Raw genomic sequence first — 25,201 nt, 5'->3', positions numbered from 1 at the left:
TGGGACCAGATGAAACTAAGGTCTCCTACTCCTCTACCATCTTGGACTCCTCATCTCAGAGAATTCTTAAGGCAGTGAAACTACAGTGTGCTGTGCTGCAATACTGGATACATATCATTATACATCTGTCCCAACCACCAAAAGTACATCACCAAGAGTGAACCCTAAATTATGGACTGGGGGTGATAATATTTCAATGCAGGATAATAATACGTTACTGTTGCTCACCAACTGTACATACCACTCTAGTGCAGGATACTGATCATGGGGGAGGTTATGAGGTTAGGCGGTGGGGGGTACAAAGGAATTCTCTGTACTTTCCACTCCATTTTGCTGTGAGCCTAAAACTGCTCTAAAAAATGAGGTTTATTTTTAAAAAAGCAAAAGATCCTGATGTCTGTAACTTATTCTCAAATGATTCAGAAAAAAAAGTATGTAATTAGTAACAGAGCACATGGGAAGATGTAAATTAATGAACCTTAATAAAGAATATATTAAAATTCATTATTCTTGCAATTTTTTGCAAATTTGAAATTTTTTCAAAATAATTTTAGAAGTTTTTTAAAAACTTGAACTTTCTAGTAGCTTCTCAGGTCACCCAGAGTAAATGGCCAAGTCCTACAATTAACTGTAAGAACACTCTACTCCAGGTACAGAGGGCCTCTTGTTATTCTTTGCCAGCTTTGTTTCTTCTAGGAATTTGCTATTTCCTGTTTTCTTGGTACACTCTTCTACAAAATGTCCACATGGCTCATTCCCTCACATCCTCAGGTTTTTGCTCAAATGTCATCTTCCCAGTGAGATCTTTTCTGATTACACTATTTAAAATGCCAATCTCTACCCCATACCTTATTGCTTTTTTGTGCATTAAATGTTTGTTTGATTCACCGCTCTATTACACATACCTGGTTTCTAGGTACTTAATAATACTTGGAAGAAGAACAAATTGAAAGTATGTTAAACCAAGGTCATTCAAATGTCTAGTTCTCCAGATTAATAGCTACTTATTCACCACTTAAACTTGTAAACTTCACCGTTCAGTGAAGAGGTGTGGATATCAGTAAGATCTAGGAAGCCGAAAAAGGAGGAGGAAGTGTGCAGGTATAGAATGATTACGGGCAATTATTTCTTCTTGACTAAGAAGAAAAGAAATAATTGAGAATATAGGTAAAGAGATGAATCAGAAAGGAGAAATTTTTTTGTTGTTGTTTTTAAGAGGTGATCTGCGTTTGTTTAAATGACAACCATAAGGAGTCAGCAAGGAGAGGTAGAAGGTACAAACATCAATAGGATAATTAATAAAAAATGAGAAGAGATGGGATCCATAATACAAATGGAAAATTAGCTTGGATAAGAGGCAGAAAAAAAGAAAACTAATGCACTCTAAATGTTATTAAGTTGGTAAGTGGTGGTAAGAACTGAGGAAGTGCCCATTTAACTCCTCTCTTCGCTATATAATAGAAAATAAGACTGTAGGCTTCCTCTGAAGCCAGCAGAGACCTGAAGCCAGTGAAAAACACTGAAAAAGAGATACTGAAGGAATGCAAGCCAGAGCAGACTAGCAAAAAGGCAAAACAAAGTTTAATTCAGCTTTTGGAGCTAAGAAAGTATAATACTCAATACTACCCCATTTTTATCTGTTTGCTCTTCTCATTACCATGAAAGAAAGAAAAATCAAATACAGAATACCAAGATTTCATTTGGCAGTTTACCTATTTCGAGCAGGAGATTTCCCAGCATCCTCTTGAACAGATACAAGTCTTGTTGAAAGAGGAGTATTTGAGGAGTCTGGATGAATCAAACTACAAAGAAAGAAGAAAAATACTGAGATGATTTGGGACAGGAACAAGCAAATCCAATTTCAAAGAAGCACTTTAACATTTAAAAGCTGATTGTTGGGATCCCTGGGTGGCGCAGCGGTTTGGCGCCTGGCTTTGGCTTAGGGCGCGATCCTGGAGACCCGGGATCGAATCCCATATCGGGTTCCCGGTGCATGGAGCCTGCTTTCTCCCTCTGCCTATGTCTCTGCCTCTCTCTCTCTCTCTCTCTCTCTCTCTCTCTCTCTCTCTCTGTGACTATCATAAATAAATAAATTAAAAAAAAAAAATAAAAAATAAAAGCTGATTGTTTTCCCCTGCAATAATGAGATTATGGGTCAGTTTTGTTTTCTTCTTTCAATTAAGGTAGAAACTATGGTTTTTATATTAACTACATCAACTGCCAAAAAACTGGTAGTTTATTAAGTATATGATACGCTCTTAAAATAATAACATTGGTTGGATCGGTACTTACAGAGCTCATTCATCCATAATATACACAGAATTGGGAGGATTTGGGGAGGAAGTTCTGAATTCAAGTATTTTATTTTCAGTTCACGTAGCCCACTGGAATAGCACTGCAGAGTCAGACTTTGGTTCAAGTACAGGCTCTCCCTTTCTCTCACTAGCTGTATGACCTCAGGTCTATTAGTTAATTCCTCTAAACCTCAGCTTCTACATCTGTTCAAAAGAAGAAAGCAATGCCTACCCAGAGATAATGATAACTAAAAGAAAATGAACATGAAACAATTAGCACAGAACTAAAATTATTCTATCTTTGACATGTATCCTACAATTCTCAGAAAGCTTTCAAATCTAGTTTATTAGAGGACATTTGCCAATTATGGACTCACACAAGGCCAGGTACACCTAAAAGGCATTACTAGCTAAAGTAAGAAAGAGGTGAGAATCCCTATACTTTTTTATTGCTCTATTAAATGTAGAATCAATTTTTAAAATTTTTAAAATATACGTAATATATAAAGAATCATGATGCCACAATGTACCATTAGCAATGACTCTGAAATGCCAGTATTCCCCTACCCAATCCTATTCCACTCTGAGCCTTCAAGGAAACTACTATTGTCAATTTTATATTTATCATTCTCTTCCTTTAAGTTTAGCACATCTGTATATGGACAGTGTGTTTATTTTGTGTACTTTTTAACTTCATAAGTAATCATTGTGTGTGTGTATATATATAACATATGTACACAAACGTGTGTGTGTATATATATATATATGTAATATATGTACACACACCTTTCTTTTCCACATTATGTCCCTGAGAGTCATATATGTAGAATGTAGCTATAATTCATTCTTGACTTCTGTTTAAATTCGTTGGTTACCTATTAATTCGTCACATCTTTAAGGGGTGATCGATAAAGTAACTTATTGGAACGAGGTTAATTAAAACTCTATGCTCTTTGATATGGCCAGATTTAGTATTATTTAGAAGAATATAACTTAGCTAGAAAAAGAAAACAATCAGAAACTGATAAATCTAGGACCGTAATTCAAACACTTCCATGTAACTTGCAAGAGTCAATAAAATCCTTCACCAGCAGGCAGTATACATATTTAGACCTACAGAAAAACATGATCCTTAGAAGGAAAAAAAATGTTACTTAGGGAAGAAAAAATCTAATTTCATTTACAAACAATATAAATACAAAGTTTATGAGCATTTTCTTTCTCTAAAAAGGCTACATTAGAAATTATTAATTTCAATCACTTTTGTTGCCTATTCAACAAACATTATCCAGACCATATATATGCCATACACTCTGTTGCCAGTGGGTAGAACAGTGAACAATAACAATAGAAGTCTCTCTAATCGTAGATCTTACATTCTAATTAGTCAATATAATGACTATCCATAAACATTCTGTGATCCTTCTGGAAGCAAGCCAAAGAAAAAGGAGGGGAATTCATAGGAAATAAATCAAAGAAGATAAATATTAACTGAAGCCACTCATGGGTCACAAGACTATCTGTATTTCTCAAATATAAATGAAATTGTTTTTAAGTGATAGTACCTTTGCCAGGCAAAATCATCCTCTAAAAATATGTTGCGGCTGGCTTTTCTACTTCCAACAGGTGTTCGAGGTTCACCTGGATCAAGTACAGATACAGAGGATGCGGAATCTGAGAGAGCATTCAAGTCTTCCCCAATGGAATTACTGTCTGTGGAGTGAGCATAACTTAAGGCTATTTTTCTACAGTATGTACAAGCTCGGAGGTCCCCTAGGATGGAAAACAAAACAAGAAAATTAACTTAAAAAATGATAATAGGTTACTTAACAGAATACATTAAATCCTTGAGTTAATAGTTTTTCAAGTAACAGGAAAACATTTTCAAGTCAAGACTATCAAAAAAATGTATTCAAAATGCAACACAATTTTACTGGTTCATTTATGTACTTTAAAAACCATCATTATGATAAATTCATCCAGGCATTCAAATTACCTCAAATATTAATGAGTTAAGAAACTAGCACCCAATGATACCAGCAAACTCTGTTTAAGACTGTTTTTTAAAAAAATAAAAGTATTTTTCAAGGTTCTAAAAATGAAAAAGGGACAGTAGGTCTGAGCAAAAAAATTGTTTTAAATAGAGTAAATAAACCAATACAATGGGAAACAACATATTGTCCCTGGGCAGGAAGTAAGGAAGAAAATGTTAGGTCTCCTTTGTGAAGCCTTTGAGTGGCCTCCACAAGGGGGCACCGTCTTAAAAACAAATAGAAAATGGGCTTACAGACAATATGAAATATGTGGGGGAAAATATTAAACTTTTCCTATAGCAAAAGTTGAGTTGACAATGCAATATTCTTCAGAGGACAAACAACAAGGTAATTTAATACTTTCATATGCTGCCTTTTTTTTCTTTTTAAAAAAAAATTGCAGCCCTGCCCAAACCGAAGTTTTCATCTCTATCCTACTTTATGGTAACTATATGTGTAATTCTGTAAGTTTAGTGTACCAAAAAAACCAAAAAGGTCAGATAATTAAACTTTACAAATGTTATTTAACAATTTTACCTTAATTTTTATTTTACAATTAACACTAGAAAACTGATGTAACATGGAACAAAACATTTCTTAAAGGCAACTGTACTGATTTTACTGTAATTATAACCAAGTATATAGTAAATGGCATTTTAATTTTTTTCTTTTTTCTTTTAAAGATTTTATTTATTTGTCACATAGAGCCAGAAAGCACAAGTAAGGGGGGAATGGCAGAGGAAGAGGGAGAAGCAAGCTGTCCGCTGAGCAGGAAGTCAATCCTAGGACCCCGGAATCATGATCTGGGCTGAAGACAGACACTTAATTGACTCAGCCACCCCAGCACCCCATTTTTTTTTTCATTTTAAGACTACAACTATGTAGTCCTCAGTCTTGTTAAAGTATGCATATATTTTGTTAAATTATGCATATATTTTAAGCAAGATTAAGTATCACCTGTTGCACTACTCATTTCCGATGCCAAAAATCAACAGATGAAATATACCAAAACCAAGGAAAAACATAATATTTCAAACAGGACCAAAAAAAAGTGAATCCAGTCTGGAATCAATGAGGGTCAGGACCACCAGTGGACCAAAGTAGAACTGCAGTAAGAAAGTGAAATCACATCCTGCAGCAAGATCTTTAAGTTGCCACAACAAAGGCTTAGTTTGTTTCTTACTATAAGGAAATCTCCCTTAACCAGTCAGCTATTAGAATGAAAATGATCAGGACACAGTCAAACCTGAACTTAAAAGTTTTCATTCCATAAAGAACCTTCATCAGCAAGAGCCTGCTGAACACTTGCCTATATTATGTGATGGAATACAAAGATTGAGGAGACATAGCTCCACTACCAAAGAACTTGGTCCACTAAGGTGAAAGACACATATAATTAAAAAGTTGCATGACAGGGCACCTGTGTGGCTCAGCTGAGTGTCTGCCTTCAGCTCAAGTCATGATCCCAGGGTCCTGGAATAGGGCCCCACATCGGGCTCCCTGCTCAGTGGGGAATCTGCTTCTCCCTCTCCCTCTGCCCCTGTTCATGCTCTTTCTCTCTCTCAAATGAATAAACTAAAAAATCTCTTGAAAAAAAGTTGTATGACAGATGCAAAGGTATTATTGCTACTGCCACCAATACCTGCTTAATATTCATTTGTCCCTTTCTATGTGCCATACATTGTAATAAGTACTTGACAATTATTCAAGGCTATAATATACAACTGTGTGCAGCAAATATTATCCCATTTGCAATGGTTAATTTTATCTGTCAACTTGGAGACTGGTTGGTTACTCAAAACTGTGAAGGGTTTTTTATTAACATATGATTAACATAGACAATCTGTTGGCTTTAAATAAGTAAATCACTTTCCATAAAGTGGGTATGCCTCATATCTTAGAATACTTTTGTCAAAACAGCAGGTATAATGAGACTAACTGGTTGCTCCTATTACTAGATAAAGGGGTAAGGGAAAAAGGATTACTCAGGAATTCAAATTCCCCCCCCCCAAAAAAAAAGGAATTCAAATTCCCAGCTGTCCAAATTACCTGGAAGTTTCTATGTCTTCCCTGAAAGAAATCATCATCCCCTATAGCCACAGAGCTGAAAATCAAACTAAGAGTTTCATCCTGTAGGTGGCTAATTACAACACACACTGAATCACTAATCTTGCAGTATGACTGCTGTGAAAATGAGGGCACTGATTAGTAAGGAATGGAATCCTGAAAAGTAGAGGGGACATATGGAAAGATCCTGATGAAGCTGGGGACACTAAACCCCAAAATTCTGCTGAGTCTTCTTTTGCCTTTCTTTGCACCCTGTCAGAGGAGGCTAACCCTAATTTGTCTGAGAAATCCAAAATGGCCTGAGTTTGCTACCTTGCAAGACACTGCTTATTCTACTCAGGACCCACTCCTACTACCCTCTTTGTTTCTAGAACTATAACAGCCTGGGACTCAAGTCCCAGCAAGCCCTGAAAGGTAAGATATAGTGTGACCCACGAGAAGGTACACTACATTCCAAAAGAACCACATGATTTTTCCAATGTATATAGACAGTATAACCCAGGGAATAGGTATGTAGATATATATCAGAGGTACAGAAGAAGAGTGGAAAGAACATAAAGTAGGACCCAGCTGAATTTATTGATATGAGCCCACTAAGTAGAGATTCTCGATTGAGTAACATAGCTTGAGAGGTAAAAAGGGGCCCTAACAGTCTCACTGGCTGACTGGTTGGCTGAAACATGGACCAAAAATGGACTATACTGAAAGAAGTTGAAAGGCCAGAGCTGCCCTGGTATACTATGAAGGAAGGGATCCAAAGAATTAGGGAGATTAAATGTTAAGCAAGGTTTTACCAAGTAAGACCTACCCACTCACACCAGGAGGATCTGGAGCATATACCTTTCATGACCATGAGAAATAAATTTGTGAGGGCAGCCCCAGCATCCTTGTAGAGCTTTGTGGTCACTCCTCTCTGTAGGTCAGAAATTACAGTGGGAACTGCTGCCACTGAATTGGGAAACCTAAATGCAATGGAGACCATTAGATCCCAGGGTGGCTGGGGCAAAATGCTGGCATTTAATCATGCCAATGACAAGGTGGGCATGGATACTATAATAGACAGTAGAGTCAAAGCAACAATCAGAATAGTCTGGCTTGTAGTGACCTATGGCACTGATCATGGTATTCCCAGAAGTGAAGTCGATGGGCAGTCTACTAAATTCTTACTTGATTTGTATAAGAACTCTAGATCAAGTGGACAGGAGTCTAACTTAAATCAAAAACAGTCATGGCCTCTCAATTAATTCTAAGACTTGAGCCATTTACAGACCCAGAATTTCTTGAATGAAGCAGGGAGTCTGGGTCCCCTTGAGGAAGAACCTTGCTACACTGCCAAAAACTTACTATTAATCTTTCTACCAGCCTTCCCCAAAGGGACCTATAGCCTTTTACCAGGGTAACTGTGTATTGAGAAAAAGGTAACAGGCAAACCTTTGGGGAATTACTGGACTTTGGTCTAATTCCAGGAGACCCAAAATCTTATTATAATCTATTAGTTAGAACAGGGGCTTATAGAGGTCAGGTGATCAACAGCGTTTTGGCTCAGATCCATTGGATAGTGGGTTCAGTGGTTATTCTGTGGTTACTCCTCAGTTATAAAATATATAATTGGAATCAACATTCTCAGCAAATGTCTGAGTCCCTACATTAGTTCCCTGACCTATGGAATGAGAGCTATTATGGTAGCTCTGGCCTCCAGAACTGTGAGAAAATAAATTTCTATTGTTCTAAGCAATTCAGCTTGTAGCATTTTGTTATGGCAGCCTGGAGAAACTAACACAACCATATTAACAAGATTTTATCCTCAGGGTAACAGGAGCTCTGAAAGGGTTTTAGGCAGAGGAATACACCATGGGCTCAAATTAACATTTAACAAAGAATAATGACCAGAGTGTGCAAAAGGAATTAGAGGTAGGGAAAAACTAAAGGTAAAAAATTATTTGAGCGCAACCCAGGTGGCTCAGCGGTTTAGCACTGCCTTCAGCCCAGAGTATAATCCTGGAGACCTGAGATCGAGTCCCACATCGGGCTCCCTGCATGGAGCCTGCTCCTCCCTCTGCCTGTGTCTCTGCCTCTCCCTCTCTCCCTGTGTGTCTCTCATGAATAAATAATAAAATCTTTTTTAAAAAAATTATTTGCAAGGCTGTAGCCACAATCTTGATAAAAGATGACTGAGCTCTAAACCCCTAACAGTTTGGCGGGGGAGGGAAGCGGCGGGAGTGAATGAAGCTAAGAGAAAGATTTGCATGGTAACAAAAATAATTTGAGAGATACAAAAAGCGTTCTCCTTTTGGTAACTTCTGCCCACCTTCCACTCCCAAATCACTGTATAAATCCACACACCATTGTTTAGTATTTTCTGCTTCAACAAATAATTTAAAATTTCCATATTGATAAATTTATGAAAGAATATGAATAAGATGCAATTTGCTCAAGTACAGTGTCCTAAAACTTGGGGATGATCTGCATTTTGTAGAATAAAATTTCTTATAGTGATATATATCAGTAATCTATCCTAGCCACCTTGTCTAATAAATATTAATGTTCCTGTGGTTTTTCGCTAGCATCTATGATACACTATCTTTTACTCTAGTTATTTATGAACCTCTCCATCTATTTTATTATTCGACTGTAAAGTCCTTTAACGCAAAGCTGCATCTCCCTAGCTTCTGTCCCTGCCATGTCTCACACATGAAACCCAAAATAAAAATTGGCTTAACATCGGTCCTGTATTACAACTATTTTATAGTTGTGACCTTTAAAAACTGTAAAACTATCAATAAAATGCATTTACCTGTATAGCCCATAAATTTTCCAGGGATTTCTTGATTACAGCAACGACTACAAAAAATCTGCCCACATAGGCGGCAATGGTGTCTGCGTCTAAAGGTTGTAAATTTCTCACTGCAGTCATAGCACTCTTTACATTGGCTGTCTGGCATCCAGTATTGCTTTAGGTCGCTATCCTGTAACAGTAACAATTATGTGAAATTGAAAATATGAAAAGATTCAAGGACGAATGCAATGCTAATCAATATCCTACACAGGATTTTTCTGCAGAAATTGACAAACTATTTTGAGAATTCATATGGCATGGAAAAGGCTAAAATGACCTTTAAGGCAGCCTTAAACAAGAACAAAGTCGAAAGACATATTATTGGCCATTAAGACTTACTCTAAAACTAGAAAATTTGAAAATTCGTTCAGGGATAGAAAAAAATAGAATTCTAGAACAGAAAAGAAAGCCCTGACACACCCTCACACATGTATATGGACTTATGACAAGATTTATAATGCAATCAGTGAAGAATGGTCTTTAAAAAAAAAATGGCGCTAGGTGCAAGTAAACATGCATGAAAAAAAACTAAAGCTTGGCCCCAAAGCTTCACATGAATAATAAAGTTTCTTGAAGAAACCATGAAAGACTATTTACTGACTCTGGGCTAAATATATACTTCCTAACCAGAAAAGCACTAATTTAAAACAAAAACACTAACTATAAAGGGGGGAAAAAACTGGTAAATTAAAATTAAGAATTTATATGTAAAACTACGAGTTCATACCTGGAGGAAGTACTAACTAAACATTCTTTTGAGTCAAGTAACACTATGCCATTTTTAGTAAGTATAGTACAAGTCCCATATAAGTGTTTAATAAATAATCTTCTAAAGCCCCTAGAGAGTACCTGGCTTTTCCCTTCCATGATTTCTTTGAGGCGTTTTAATACTGTGCTGAGGCTTCGAAGCTGAACAGCTGTACGAGGGTCATGACCTCCAAAGGTAGGTTCTGCTTTCCTTCTTGTGTCTGAGCCAGATTTACCAAAAACAAAACAAAACAAAACAAAAAGCAACCTGGTTATTCGTTCTAATACCTGTGCAAAATAAAATAAGGTATATATGTGATGCACAGTGCCTTTATGTTCTCCCAGCCAGTGACATGGATTCATAGTTAAAACCAGTCTTTATAAAGGTACAAGGCTGTTGCAAGTCCATGTAAAACACTGCTTCACAAGCCAGAGTTATCTAAGAGAAGCACTAAGATCACTGATGGTTTTGAGGCCTCAGACAGACACACTATTTAAATGGCCCCAAAATTCATTAATGATTTATTAGGCTCTTTAGTCCTAAGCCATAATAAATACCTGCTAGAAATTTAGCAGAAGAAAAAGCAATCGCTGAGTTAACCTGGCTCAGTCTCTCCAGTCAAACAGTTCAGTTTAGCCTACAGACCGAGTTCCTAAAGCCTCATGAAGCAGATGATCAGAAAGGACTTTAATAACCATGTCCCCAAAGACTGACAGAGTTCAGAACATACAGGATGGTAATTTACCCATAAAATTCCCTTCACAAGGTCTAAACTGATTAAAAATGCCAAAGCATTGCTAGAACTCCAATCCTACCCTTTCCTGTCACCTCCTCAACACTGTATCTCCAAACTGGAAGAATAAATACACTTACACTTTTTTTTTTTTTTTTACAACTTTTGGTTGGGTGAAACAGAAAGGATTACCAAAAAATAAGAGGTTCTGCTCTAAATCTAAATTGACAAAGAACTTCCCAAGACAACTGAGTAACACAAATAATTATCGAAAGTGCACCTATGTTGAAAAACTTTAAAAACTTTATATTTCTATAAATAGTAATATGCTAATTTCAGCAGATACCTCATGTGTTGTCACTAGAAAACAATGTGTAAGTATTAGAATGACCAAATTTTTCTTGAGTATCACAATATAAAGCAAGTGTCCATAATTTGTAAGTTAAAAAAAAAAAAAGGCAGATGAAGCTGTTAGATTGCAATGGCTGTGCTCCCATGCAGGGACAACAAATAATCATGAAGGCCCTTGAATTAGCTCCTTAGAAGTAAAAGAAGAATACGAACAGCATCATTCGCTAGAAAAGGAAGAGCAAGGCTATTCCTGGAACCAACAGAATCACAGGTCTCAGAAGAGAGCGAAAGAATCCTGAGAGAAAATCTGGTCTAGCACTCTGCCCTAAATAACCTTAGGTGCTTCTCTTGTAAAATGGATATTACATAATTAAATGATTTTCCTAAAGTCACAGTGCTAGTAAATTGTGGAATTATAGCCTTTTAGTAGAAAAAGGAACTTGATTGGTCAGTCTCAGGCTTCTAAAGCTTAACCGCCTCTAGCAGCTAAGGCTGAAGGAGCAGTGGGTATTGCAGCAAACTAGACATTACAAGCTCCACCTAGTGATACTTAAATTTAAGTTTATCCAAACACTAAGGCAAGGTGTGACAGGCTGTCAGTTTGTAATCCCTAATAGAGTCTAGTCCTTCTCCATAAACAAAGAAATTCTATGCTTAATTCAGCATAGGTCAGGTTCACAAGCAAAGGCGTTTACTGAGCTTAAAGGTTAAAGTGGGGATGGTCTCTTCCTTCCAACCATTCGGAGTAAAGGAAGAGCTTCTTTCTCCCTCTCCCTCCCTTCCCACCTTCTAATTCTTCCTTCCAACCGGCTGCTGTAACCCAGGCTGAGGCTCCAATCCTCAGGAGGTTCTGAACCAAGTCTCGGCTATAAGATATCCTTCTGCCAACATCCATTACCTGTGCCGGCCTACTTTTCACTCGAGGATCTCTCTCATGGGGAAGACTGGCCAGACAAGACAGGTGTGAAGTTCAGGGACACCTGACTTCCGATGCTGCACCTCTTTCTCTATTATGCCACCTCTCACTGCCTTTCTTCTATCACCTTGAGCAGGGCAAACCACTGTGCTGAGTTTAATACTCTAATAGAAATAAAACATAAAACAACTCACTTTGCCTTGTCTCTCAATTCAGGTACTGATCCCCGCCCTATACTCATCAGAAGAGCATGAAAATGAAGGAGATGACTATAGTACACCAGGACAGAGAACAAACAGGCAAGAGCTCAGCTTATCCAGCCACAATGACAGTCTACACCCCAACAAGGACAGATGGCCAAGAGCAAGTGGCAGCCCACTAACGGAGTTGAGAGTTCTGCAGCCAGAGGCATGCACACCACATGACACTAGCCATCCCAAGAACAGATGCAGAATTCATTCACAAAGTTGAAACTAACCTGTGTTCTCCTGGGGATGTGGCAAACTGTTCTCTTCTGAAACCCAAGCAAGTAATTATCAAAAAACAGTCAAGAGATCTGTGCTTGGCCTAAATTAAAATTTAATAAAATGCTTAAGAATTTTTTTTTTTTTTTAGGTACCAACGAATTCTTTCACTACCGAGGTTAACAGTTTCATTAATTCTGAAGAGCACCTGACTATTCCAAACAGCAGAAAAGTAAAGTCAATAAACAACCTGGGAAACACTGTGACTGGAAAAAATCTAACACAAGAGAGAAATGAAACAAGAAATACTGTCTCACCTAATACTGCTGACGATCGTCGCTGGAGTTCCTCATTAAGCTGCTTTTTATAAGGTGTAGGTGACCTCACAGACTGTGTTCTTGAAGGGAGCTGAGGGCTGGTCCAACTTCCACTTAGACACTGCTGCTCTCCCTGGCCCCCTTCTGCTCGCTCTGTAGCAATGGAAAGCTTGGCATTATTTGAAAAAATAAGACTCAGAGTATAGCAAAGAGAAGGAATAGATGAAATTCTTCAGAAAATAATGTATATATGTATTTACTTGCGTAATTAAAAATTACATTAAAAAAAAAAAAAGAAATCCAAAGAAAATGGCACAATTATAGGCCGGTATTACATCCTTGGTATATGTGATCCTCAGTTTTTTTACTTTTCATTAGAAATATCTTGAACATATTAAAGGAAATAGATTGCAAGCTTTACATGACTGCAGAGATTTTTTTTTTTTCTGTTTTGTTTTTGAGATAGATCCCATGCACTATTAAAACCATGTAATAGTGGGTAGTATGTGCTCAATGAACATTTGGTGAATAAAAAGATTACTGTCTAATAATGACTAAATATAATGTGGAATCCCCAATGAGATCATAGAACAGAAAAATGAATTTAGGTAGAAACTGAAGAAGTATAAATAAAACACGTACTTTAATAACAATGTGTCAAAGACGGTTCATTAATTATAGTAAGTATACTACAGTAATGTAAGCTGATAGTAATAGGGAAAACTGGGTATGGGAGTATATGAGAACTCTCTTCTATCTTCCCAATTTTTCTGTAAATCTAAAAGTAAACAATAAGATTTTTTAAAAAGTCATCATCTTAAAAATGGACTAATAGGAGATTTTACACAGCTTTAAATATGACTACTACTAAAAGTCAGTTACTACTATTAAAATTTCTCCTGAATAACCCTCAAATTCCTTACAACAAGAGGGATTATTTTCTAATGCATGTCAAATAATACAGCCCAAATAAAAAGTAAATATACAGGCCATATTTCTTTTTAAATTTTTTCCAGGTAAAAAATGTATGACTTAAAAAGAGCTCACTTAAAAAAAGTACCTTTCCACTTCCAGTTATGGAATGAACAAGTCATGGGGATGAAAGGCACAACACAGGCAACACAGTCAGTGGTACTGTAATAGTGCTGCATGGTGGCATATGGGAGCTACCCCTGGGGAACACAGCATAATGGAAAGACTTGTCCAATCACTATGCTGTACACCCGAAACTAAAGTAACACTGTGTCAGCTATACTTCAATGAAAAAAAGGAAAATAAGATTCCAATTAAAAAATATTCTGTAAAATAATTGGTGTGTTCTCCACAAAAATGCCAGTCTCACAAAAGACAAAGAATGAGAGACTAAAGATGGATGAAAACTAAATGTAATATGTGACCTTGGACTGGATCCTGGAAGGGAAGTTTTCTTTTGAGGACAATCATTTGTTTGGAATACAGACTGTTGATTAAATAAAAGTACTGCATTGATATTAAATTTCCTGAAATAAATAAACAGTATCTTTAAGCTAAAAGCAACTTTTCTCTTGGTATTACTACATTTACACCTTAATCTAATGGGTTTAAGTCAACAGGCATGCTGACAGTTTCAATTTTGGAAAAATAAGAACGTTTTCTCCCATATGCTGATTCTTCTAGTTTTATGGGTTTAATTAAAATCTTTTGGCCATTGGGGGATCCCTGGGTGGCTCAGCGGTTTAGCGCCATCTTTTCGGCTCAGATCTTCGGCATGATCCTGGAAACCAGGGGTGGAGTCCCCTGTTGGGCTCCTTGCATGGAGCCTGCTTCTCCCTCTGCCTGTGTCTCTGCCTCTCTGCCTCTCTGCCTCTCTCTCTCTCTCTCATGAATAAGTAAATCTTTAAAAAAAAAAAAAAACTTTTGGCTATTTACCCCTACAAGAACAAAGTCCATTCTGTGAACTTAAGAAGAGTTGAAACATTAAGGAAGGGGGGCTGGGAGAGGAAAAAATGCTAACCTCAAAGAGATGCCTCTTTTTAACATTAGTTTTCAATTCAGATCTTTAGTTACCAATAATTAGTAAGATTACAGGGAAAATTCTAGCTTTCTCCTCTTGAGCAGTAAACCCCAGTAGCCCATGACCAAAGCTGTCTCCTTGTTGACAGTCCACATTCTTGCCAAGACACAGCCTGAAAGCTGAACAAGGGAATTTCAGAGACTCACACCTGCAGGTTCTCTGACCCCGTCTGAGAACACGGCCTACCTTTGTTAAACCGAAAGAGGTTGACGAAAGAACTATACGCTGACTTGAAAGGAGGTTCGTCCTGGTCAGGAGTCAAAGGTTTGAAGTGTGTGAGGTGAGAAGGACTAGTAGGAGACCGCGGCAGATCATTAGCAGCGTCCAATGTTGGGGAAGTCTTATCATCTGTGGCCATCTCATGAGTCTAAAAAACAAAAAACGGGGGGGGGGGGGGGGGGGGGGTCCTACGTGAGCTCAAAGGTCGATTCCAAACAGCATCCCTAAATGTCTGGAAAATCTGACTCTGAAAATTCAGACCTCCGAAAACCAAAGAGTGAATCGATCTGATTTAGCACACATCTCAAACTGAGGATTAAAAACATTGCAGTCTAGATCGTAAGGGTCTCAATCGCCTGAAACTATGATCACACAGCCAATCTGACTCTCAACATTGCGATTCAATCTACAGAAAATATCTAGATCATTAACAGTTTGGAGGCAGAGTATAAATGTGAGCAGGAAAAAAAAGAGCATTTTGACATAACATATCTTTTTCCTTTTAAGATTCGTTTTGGAAAGACAGCTACTCAATAGCTCTTTAAAGTTATAGGGGAGGGACGTCTGGATGGCTCAGCGGTTGAGTGCCTGCCCTTGGCCCAAGGCCTGATCCAGGGATCCTGGGATCAAGTCCCTCATCGGGCTCCCTGCAGGGAGCCCGCTTCTCCTTCTGCCTGTGTCTCCGCCTTCTCTGAGTCTCTCATGAATAAATAAAATCTTAAAAATAAATAAAAATAAAGTATTAGGAGAAAACGGTTATATATATGCATGTTAATTCCTCAAAATTTTTTGAACTTATTTCTATTATTTTCTTTTACACAAAATGTAATGCAGGGGCACCTGGGCAGCTCAGTCAGTTGTGTCCAACTCTTCTTGATTAAATGGTCTCAGGGCTGTGAAATCAAGTCCCATGTGGGGCTCCACACTGAACGTGGAACCTGCTTGGGATTCTCTCCCTCCCTCTGCCCTACTCAAGCTCTTTCTCTCCCCTTACCCCCAAAAAGTAAAACATAAGGGGGCCTGGGTGGCTCAGTCAGTTAACCGTCTGACTCTTGATTTCAGCTCGGGTCATGACCTCAGGGTCATGAGATAAGACCAGGAGCCCAGCATCTGGGCTCAAGCTCAGCAGGGAGTCTGCGTGAGATTCTCTCTAAAATAAATAAATCTTTTTTAAAAATTTTTTAAAAACAAAAAAGGTAAAACATAAATATTTCCAAGGAAAGAAAAGTCATCCCTTAATGACACTTCTGTATAACCTCGAGCTATGTCTTATAACGTCAAGAACTAAATCAACAAGCTGTTCCTATCATCTCTTCTTCTAGGCACATGAACCTGGATTTTCTCCTTTTAAGAGTAAACTCACAAAGACATTAAAATGAAGATCTTAAAGGGTTTTTTTCTAAATACCTAAAAATCCTCACCAGAAGGAGGTTACAGGAAAATACCAGTATGTTTCCTGTCATATTAAGATCTCAAATAAATGAGAACCATAAACCATGCATAACTAGTCATCACAGTGCTATAGTTTATCATCTAATTTACATGTTACAAAGGGGACATATTTTTAAAATGTTTTTCACTTTCAAAATCATATCTACCAAAAAAAACAAAACAAAACAAAATCATATCTACCATCCCGTTTTACTTTTACAAAAATCCTGGAGGTCGCACAGAGCTAGACTTATTAATACATTTTACCTTTGAGCCAATGTACACAGAACCTAAAACAATAGTCTGGAGGGTCACACAGTCAGTGGTAGAACTGTAATTAGACCCCAAAGTTTCATCCTGAAATTCGTCTTTAGATCAAACTGATTTTTGTAGCTCTTCATAGACTTCCAATTCTAGCCTATCTGAATTCTAACTCCTCAAGACACAGCCTGATTAATAATTGATTAATTAAACACAGCAGAAATGAAACCATGGACCTGAACATGATTTGGCAATAATGTTTATTGGTTGGAGGAGGGGGAGGAAAGGAGGAAGAAAAAGAGGAAGGAGTGTTGAGGAAGAGCAGAGAGGGAAGGAAGTAAGGAAGGGGTTGGAGGGGAAGGAGGAGGAAAGGGGGAGAGGGAGGGGAAGGAGGAGGAAAGGGGGAGAGGGAGGGGAAGGAGGAGGAAAGGGGGAGAGGGAGGGGAAGGAGGAGGAAAGGGGGAGAGGGAGGGGAAGGAGGAGGAAAGGGGGAGAGGGAGGGGAAGGAGGAGGAAAGGGGGAGAGGGAGGGGAAGGAGGAGGAAAGGGGGAGAGGGAGGGGAAGGAGGAGGAAAGGGGGAGAGGGAGGGGAAGGAGGAGGAAAGGGGGAGAGGGAGGGGAAGGAGGAGGAAAGGGGGAGAGGGAGGGAGAGAGAGAGGGAGATCTCTAATATCACCCTGTATGGGGGAGAGTAGTCAACAATCCATATTCCAGCATAAAGGATTTTGAAGCAAGCTGCTGACTAAGTGTAGACTCACAAGGGGGTGGGAGGGGAGGAAAAAAAGGGGAAGAAAAAAAAAGAGCACTAATAAGAAAGGATTATGTGATTACAATAACCCTCAGGCCTGGGAAAACAGTCTACATTTTACTTTGACACAAGTAACATCAGAAGCAGAGTTAGCAATGTGCATAAAGCATAACTTCTGGGGGTCACCCACAAACAAAACCAATTAATAAGCTTTAGAGATGTACTAAAAATTACCATGACAACACTCAGCAAGTGTAATCTCTGAAACATAAACGTAGTCACAGAGTTCACCTTAAAAATTCCATACTGACACTGGAGTCTTGAAAAAACTGCTTTACAACTCTCATTCTCTGGCAGCTTAATAACTATCTGCGATGTACACCAGGACTCTATGCTAGCTGATAAGCAATTAATTAGAAATAGGAACCTACTCTCCCACGTGCCAGTTCCTTTGCCTCTTTTCATTTGGTGGCCACTGGTATATACGGACCCATCACATACTATCTCCTTGATTAGCCAACATGAAGGCTAATAGAAAATAAGCCTGATCTAGCCAATTTCAAAACACAGCAGATGAAAAAAAAAAAAAAACTATCAGCTGAATCATTTCTGAATACGGTTTTTAAAACTACTTAAAAACAATGCAGGTCAGCTAAAGACCAGAAATGTCAGTTTCCATCAACAAAGATTTTTTTGTCCGATTTTTCATCAACATGCCAACAGATACACTAATGCAAGACCACGCGTGATCTGTATTACTCCTCCCAGAAAGAGGAAAAAGGAGAGCACAGAGGGGAAGAAAAAGGGAATGTAGTCTTGCTCCACAGAAGAGACTTAACCTGCCCCAATCTGAGTCAGAAACCCAAACCCGGGCAGCCCGGGGGCTCAGCGGTTTGACGCCGCCTTAGGCCGGGGGGCGTGACCCCGGGGTCCCGAGTTCGAGTCCCGCGTGGGGCTCCCTGCAGGGAGCCTGCTTCTTCCTCTGCCTGTGTCTTTGCCTCTCTCTCTCTCTCTCATGAATAAATAAATAAATATTTTTTTAAAAAAAGAAACCCAAACCCAACCAAAACAAACTAAAAACAATCAATAACAACAAAAAACAAGGTCATTTTTTAATCCTGACAGAGTTGAGGGTTTTGAAGCGGCAGGAAAGCAGATTTAAGTAAGTGAGGAATAAGAGGGCGCAGTACCCCGAGGCCAACTACCCCTACCCTCAGTAGGGCCCTTATTTTAAGGCCGAAGACGGCTGATGCCATGCATGCTGATTTAACACGGAGAGGCCCGCACGCTTCAGATAAACATAAACAACTCGCTTCGTACGGAATCACACACTTGTCACAGCTCTCGGCCCTCCTGAAACTAATAACCCCCGTGTGGGACAGAAGACTCTCAATCCCCCTAAGGACATCCACCGCATCCCACCCTCCCCTCTTCCTCGGGCACGTCCCGAACACAGGAAACAATACCCAGTGGGAAACCAAGCCTCCTCCTCAGCCGCAGGGAGAAACAGAAGGAACTCGAGGGCAGAAGCGGGGCAGAAGCGGGGCAGAAGCGGGGCAGAAGCGGGGCAGAAGCGGTCCATCCTTCAAGGAGGCGGGGGGGGGGGGGCTCCTCTGCAAAGCCCACTGCCGGCGTCGTGCACCGCGTGCAGCTCGGGAACTTTCCTCTCCGTCCACGGAGGCACCGCTGACGCACAGACGACGAGCTGAGCCATCAGAGGGGGGACCACCTGGACCGGGCACCCCCCTAACCAGCTCGGGGACACGGGACGGGGGGGGACACGGAACGGGAGGGGGGGCCCACGGGAACTTCAAGCGTCTCCAAGGAAACCTCTTGCAACACAGCAGCCGCCCCCGGCGCCCTTCCCCGCCCGCCGGGCGAGGGGCACCTGGGCAGCCGGGGGTCCGAGGGGCCGGGGGTCCGGGGGCGCCCGCCCCCGTGGCCGGGCCTCGGCGACGCTCCGGCCTCCCCTCCGCCCCGGCCCCGGCGCCCCCCACGCCGGCCCTCTGCCCCGCTCCCCACGCCAGGCGGCCGCGCGCCAGGCCGCTTCCCTTACCTGCGCCTCCCGCCCCGGCCCCGCCGGCCGCCCGCCTCCCCAGCCGCCGCTTCACCGGCTCAGGCGCAGGACGGCGGCCCCGGAGCGCACGGGGGGGGTCGTCCTCGGGCCGCCGGCGGTTGCGGCAGGAAGCGAAGCCACACACGGTGGATGCGGCTTCTCGCTTCCCGCGGAGGCCCCGCCCCCTGTTGCTCCTTCGCTCCAATCGGCAGCTCTCCCGGGCGCCGGCTCCGCCCCCTCCTTCCCAGCCGCGCCTCGTTCGGATCAGACGGCCAGGCCAGAGGAGTCGAGCTCAAATAGAGTCGTCAGGGCCCGCCGGGCGGATTAGGCCGCCTCGGCCTTCCCCGAGGACGCCAGGGCGACTGCGCGCGTGAGCATCACGCGTGCGGGCTCACCGGGCGCGGGCTGGCTGGGCCCCTGCGGTTACCGTAAGTGTCCGAAGATATGGGCCCGTGGGATGTTACCGCGCTCCGCGCCCCGGGCACTGACACGGCGCAGCGGTCACACTTCGCCTCCGATAACCGGCCGTGGGACCTTACACAAATGACTACGTTTTTCAAGCCCCTGCCCTCTTAACTGTAAATTGGGGCTGAGAACACCCACTTCACGGTTGGTTTGTTTGTTTGTTTGTTTGTTTGTTTTTGAGGATAAAGTCAAATGTTGCGTGGAGAGCGTTTGGCACAGTGCCTGACCCCGAGGAAGTGCTGAAGCGAGCTCCGTAGCTCGTCTTTTCATTCGGGCTTCGCGCTGCACCAAGACTGGGTGCGAAGAAGCCTACCAAGGCCCGCGTGGCTCGGGGTGGCCAGCGGCAGTGCACCCCTTGGTCCTGCGGGGAGCCTTGTGCGCGTAGCTGATGAACACCTGCCCAAACCCGCGGACCCCGATCGTGGGGCTGGGCCGCGGCGGTCAGAAAGGAACCCCATAGTGAGATACTGTTTAAATTAAATGCTTCAGGTCCTGTCCTCAAGAGTTTTGGCAAATCCCCACCCAGCTTTCCTCGAGCTGGCCTCCTCGAAGGCTGAAGGCTCCTACGCGTGCAAGGAAATCCGGGTCACGCTCCTCGGCAATCATCCCAAGAGCAGCGAGCCTCCCCTTCCATTCCTCAACTGCCGCCGGCCCCCATCACACCCCTCCCCCCGCCGCAGCACCTTGACTATCAGGCTCAGCAGAGAATCTCATCTACCTGAGCGAGAAAGCCAGGGCTCTTGGGTGTGACCCCACCCCCACCCCCCCCAGCAACCGCTTCGTTGCAGCGCACATTTATGGTTCTTACGGAGTCTTCTCATTGTGGTGATGCTGTGTAGCAATCTATTGTAATAGATCACTGTGCCTAGTATGTACTTTGCTTACGCTGCTCTATTAGGTATTAGTTGCACTTGTACTCAAAATAGCTTTTCCTTTTTTAATATCGATTCCTGTTATCCAGTTAATTAAACAAGGAGGCCATGGAGACTGAGAGAGTTCTGATGCCTTGGTAGCCCATAGAAGCAAATCCAAACTTAGGCCTGGAATGAATGCCGCAAGGTTATGAATTTGAGACCTAAGGATAACCAATCACCAAAAAACCACCCAGGCTTTTTCAAGTAGGGCAACTGCCTAAGCTGTCGTCAAGCAAATAATCGCTTGCTTTGCTTTTGCCTCTTCTCTATAAAAGTCTTTCTCGTAGCTCCTGTTATTGTAGTGCTTCCAATCATGTCACATTTGGCAATGCCCAATCCCTGCTCAAATAAACTCTTAAAAATTGCAATATGCCTCAGTTCATTTTTTAACAGTATCAGTACAGATTCGTGATTTTTTTTTACACTATAATTCATTACTGTGCCACTCTTTTTGACAGTCAAGTTTTCCCTGATTTGCCCAGTGCGATCCCCTTCAAGCAGAGCTCCTGTACCTTTGACATGCCTTCCTCACTTTTTGAGCACTTCCTTCCTTTCTTATCCAATAATATATACCAGACTCACCTTGAACCATCTTTGCTCCAGGTCTATGATTAGTCAGTTCTGTAAGGATCCCTGATTGCCTTTAGTAGAGAACACAAAGATGTTTTTAAAAATCATGAAATTCAGTTCTGCCTAGGAAGTAATGAAATTGGCATACACTGCATGTGAAAACATAAATAGGTATATCCCTCCTAGAAAGTGATTTGATGGATCTAACAAGCACCTTAAAAATGTTTATACCTCTTGATTCAATTCAATTGCAGTTCTAGCAATTATGCCTAAGGAACTGATTCAAGTGCAAAGTAGAATGTAGTGAAATATGTTTTTCACAGTTATTTAAAACAGTAATAAATAAAGAGGAAACAAATATCTAACGAACACAAACAACATGAAAGTAATACTGTCAAATGATGGACAATTATGCAGTCTTTAAAAATTCTACAAAGACTTTATAGAGCAATATTCGTCATTTCATGGTCAGTCTTCTTGCAAGAATTTTGTTCTCTTCCCCCCTCCCACTATTTTTTTTTTAAGATCTTATTTATTTACTCATGAGAGACAGAGAGAGACACAGGCAGAGGAAGAAGCAAGCAGGCTCCATGCAGGGAGCCCAATGTGGGACTCCATCCTGGGACTCCATCCTGGGACTTCAGGATTACACCCTGAGCCAAAGGCAGATGCTCAACTGCTGAGCCACCCAGGCATTCCCCCCCCACAACCCTCCCATTCAAACTTCAATCCCCTATAGTATGACTTCTTTCAGAATCATCCTAATAGAATTATTCTTCTCCGGCTGCATTTGTGTGAGGACCTCTGACTTGCCAACATTATTTTCAGACTTTGTCTTCCTTGCCTTCTCTGCAGTAACCCCTCCATTTTGGAAACTTTCTCTTTGGTTCCCATCAGTCTGCGCTGATTTTTCTACGACCTCCCAGACAATCCTTACCATTCTCTTTTTAGGACTAGTTTTCCCCTACCTGGCTGTTAAAGATGTTAAGTATTCCATGGAGTTCTCACTGAGGAAGACTTTTCTTCTAGCTTATGACCTCATAAATTCCATGGCTTCCACTATTATACATGCTTATATTAGTTTGTTAGGGCTGCTCTAACAAATGCCACTGACTGGATGGCCTAAACCACAGAAATTTATTTGTCACAATTCTGGAGGCATAGGCTGGGAAGTCTAAGACCAAGGTGACTTCAGGGTAACTACCTTCTGAGGCCTCTGTCCTCAGTTTGCAAATAAATGGCCACGCTCTTGCAGCCTCTTCACATATGCATCCCTCTGTGCACACACATCCTGTGTGTCTAAATTTCCTCCTCTGATAAAGACACCAATCAGATTGGATTAGGGCCCATGAATATGGCTTCATTTAATCTTAATTACCTCTTTAAAGGTCCCGTCTCCAAACACAGTCACATTCGGAGGTATGGCAGGGTTAGAGCTGCAACATATGAATTCGGGGAAAAGAAGGACACACAATTTAGCCCATAACAATGCTAAAGATTCTCCGATTTCTCTCTTTAGCTCAGACACCCCTCCTGAACTGCAGATACATGTGGCTAACTGCCTCCTTAACATCTCTATCTTGCTGTCCCACAGGCATCTCAAATTTAACAAACCTTACACTTAACTCATTATCTTGGCCATCAAACCTGTGACTCTGTCTATAGCCCTTCTTTGTGGAAGGGCACCCAGTCACCCAAACCTGAAGCCCAGAAATCACCTGCACTGTTCTTTCTCCCATAATCTTCACGGCCAATAAATTCCAACAAAGTGAATTTCCACAAGGTAGAGTAACTGTTCATTCTACTTCATTTCTTTAGATCATCAAACTGAAAACACAAATGCCTTAATGTATTTATGAGAATCCCTTATTATCTAGATGAGCATCTTATAACCAAATACTGACAGAAATGTTATAGCCCATGTTTCTACTTATGTTTACAATGGTAAATAGTACCAGCTATTATTAAAATATTCAGATTTTCTATTGTCCAAATGAAAAACAAATAATATCAAGGCATACAATATCAACCAAATGAAGAAAGATGGTGTGCTAAATGAATCCTCCTGTGACACCCAGAATAGCCAAGCTAAATTCAAAAGAACAAGAATATAGGGGATCCCTGGGCGGCTCAGCAGTTTAGCGCCTGCCTTTGGCCCAGGGCATGATCCTGGAGTCCCGGGATCGAGTCCCACGTTGGGCTCCCAGCATGGAGCCTGCTTCTCCCTCTGCCTGTGTCTCTTCCTCTCTCTCTCACTCTCTATCATGAATAAATAAATAAAATCTTAAAAAAAAGAACAAGAATATAAACAATGAACTCCATAGTCACATTTAAATCCATAACAACCTCAGCCAAATAGTATTTGTTATATCTAGTTAATGTTGTTAATGGTGATGTATTATTTTATAGTTTTGTTTCTCGTCATTTTGTCTATAGAATTTTGTTATTTTTTTAGTTGTATAAGAGCTAATAGCATAAGAAGCATGTATCTAGTTTTATACATACATGTATATTATAAGTCAATTCTAGGGATCTACAAAAAAAATATTTTCAATGTAAAAGGAGTTCCTACATTACTAGCTTAGGAAACACTTTCACGAATGCTGAGATTTTGTGTTACCTTGCCTCCCATATTGGCTCAGAGCCAAATTTGCAGCCCATCTCCAGCAGTGTTTAGGATTTGATGGAATCCATTTTGTGATTAAATTCACCTGGGTTCTGTATAATTTCCTATATTTATTCTCTCTTTTACTCACATATGCTCAATGTTTTATGCTATATTGTATGTACCCTCCAGGCTGTCCTAAATCTTTTCTGAAACTAAGATGATCATACTTTTGTAGTAGGCAAAGGGTGATAATGTGAATCTGACATGAAATGGAGTAAATTTACAATCTTACAATCTTAGATGACTTTGGGTCTCAGATTCTAGATGAAATACAAGCTTACACATCTCTATAATCATTTCCACAGGAATAAGTGGAGGTGACTGCTACTTTCCATTAATCCACCTAAAAAAAAAAAATCAAGTGCTGGGCACCTGGCTGGCTCAGTAGTAGAGCATACAACTCTTGATCTCAGGGCAGTGAGTTTGAGCCCCACCTTGGGTGTATAGATTACTTAAAAACAAAATCTTAAAAAAAAAAAAAAATCAGGCAGCCCCGTTGGCCTATCTGTTTAGTGCAGCCTTCAGCGGAGGCCAGGGATCCTGGAGTTCTGGGATCGAGTCCCACGTCGGGCTCCCTGCATGGAGCCTGCTTGTGTCTCTGCCTCTCTCTGTGTGTCTCTCATGAATAAATAAATAAAATCTTTTTAAAAATAAAATTAAAATTACAAATAAAAAAATCAACAAGTGCGATGCTATGTATTTTCTTACTTTTCTCTTGGGAAACATACTCGCGCCCTCTAGTGTCCAAAATGCACCTTATGCAATGCCGGTCCTAGCGGTTTATCTTCCAAGAGTAATTGGTAATATTCCGACGCTAGAGGAAAATTTTAAAAATAAATTTGGAACTTTGAATCCTGGACAGCAATACACAAGCATTACACTCGCTACAAATCACTGCCTAACATAGCCTTCTCCCCCCAAAATAAAATACCCCTCCTCCATGTTTTCAAGAGTAAGGAATGCACAAAAAATAATTTCCCTGCAGGGGACGGAATTTATTTTTTTTTATTCCATTGTTTTCTTAAGGCTTCACATCCTTGTTCCGGCTTCACCGGAAT

The 25,201-nt window shown here is 40.8% G+C and overlaps 1 protein-coding gene across 6 annotated transcripts in view; it reads right to left on the bottom strand.

Annotated features, from left to right (window-relative positions):
- Nucleotides 1-19,677, bottom strand: part of PIKFYVE (phosphoinositide kinase, FYVE-type zinc finger containing) — an 86,120-nt gene extending 66,443 nt beyond the window's left edge. For 5 of the 6 annotated variants that reach the window (XM_055345266.1, XM_055345269.1, XM_055345270.1 and 2 more), the window contains exons 1-8: nt 19,527-19,677; nt 14,999-15,179; nt 12,760-12,912; nt 12,457-12,492; nt 10,080-10,198; nt 9,189-9,360; nt 3,860-4,067; nt 1,713-1,802 (exon numbers count right to left, since the gene is read on the bottom strand). In XM_055345266.1, coding sequence (XP_055201241.1) covers nt 1,713-1,802; nt 3,860-4,067; nt 9,189-9,360; nt 10,080-10,198; nt 12,457-12,492; nt 12,760-12,912; nt 14,999-15,170 — 950 coding nt within the window. In that variant the 5' untranslated portion in view covers nt 15,171-15,179; nt 19,527-19,677. The remainder of the gene's footprint in view (nt 1-1,712; nt 1,803-3,859; nt 4,068-9,188; nt 9,361-10,079; nt 10,199-12,456; nt 12,493-12,759; nt 12,913-14,998; nt 15,180-19,526) is intronic. The other variant, XM_055345267.1, reaches the window with a different exon arrangement.
- Between the last annotated feature and the right edge of the window lie 5,524 nt (nt 19,678-25,201).

Source organism: Nyctereutes procyonoides, unplaced genomic scaffold, assembly GCF_905146905.1.
Source record: "Nyctereutes procyonoides isolate TBG_1078 unplaced genomic scaffold, NYPRO_anot_genome, whole genome shotgun sequence".
In the NCBI taxonomy this organism is placed as follows: domain Eukaryota; kingdom Metazoa; phylum Chordata; class Mammalia; order Carnivora; family Canidae; genus Nyctereutes; species Nyctereutes procyonoides.
The sequence above is the reverse complement of the archived record's forward strand: the minus strand, read 5'-3'. Positions and strand labels throughout refer to the sequence as shown.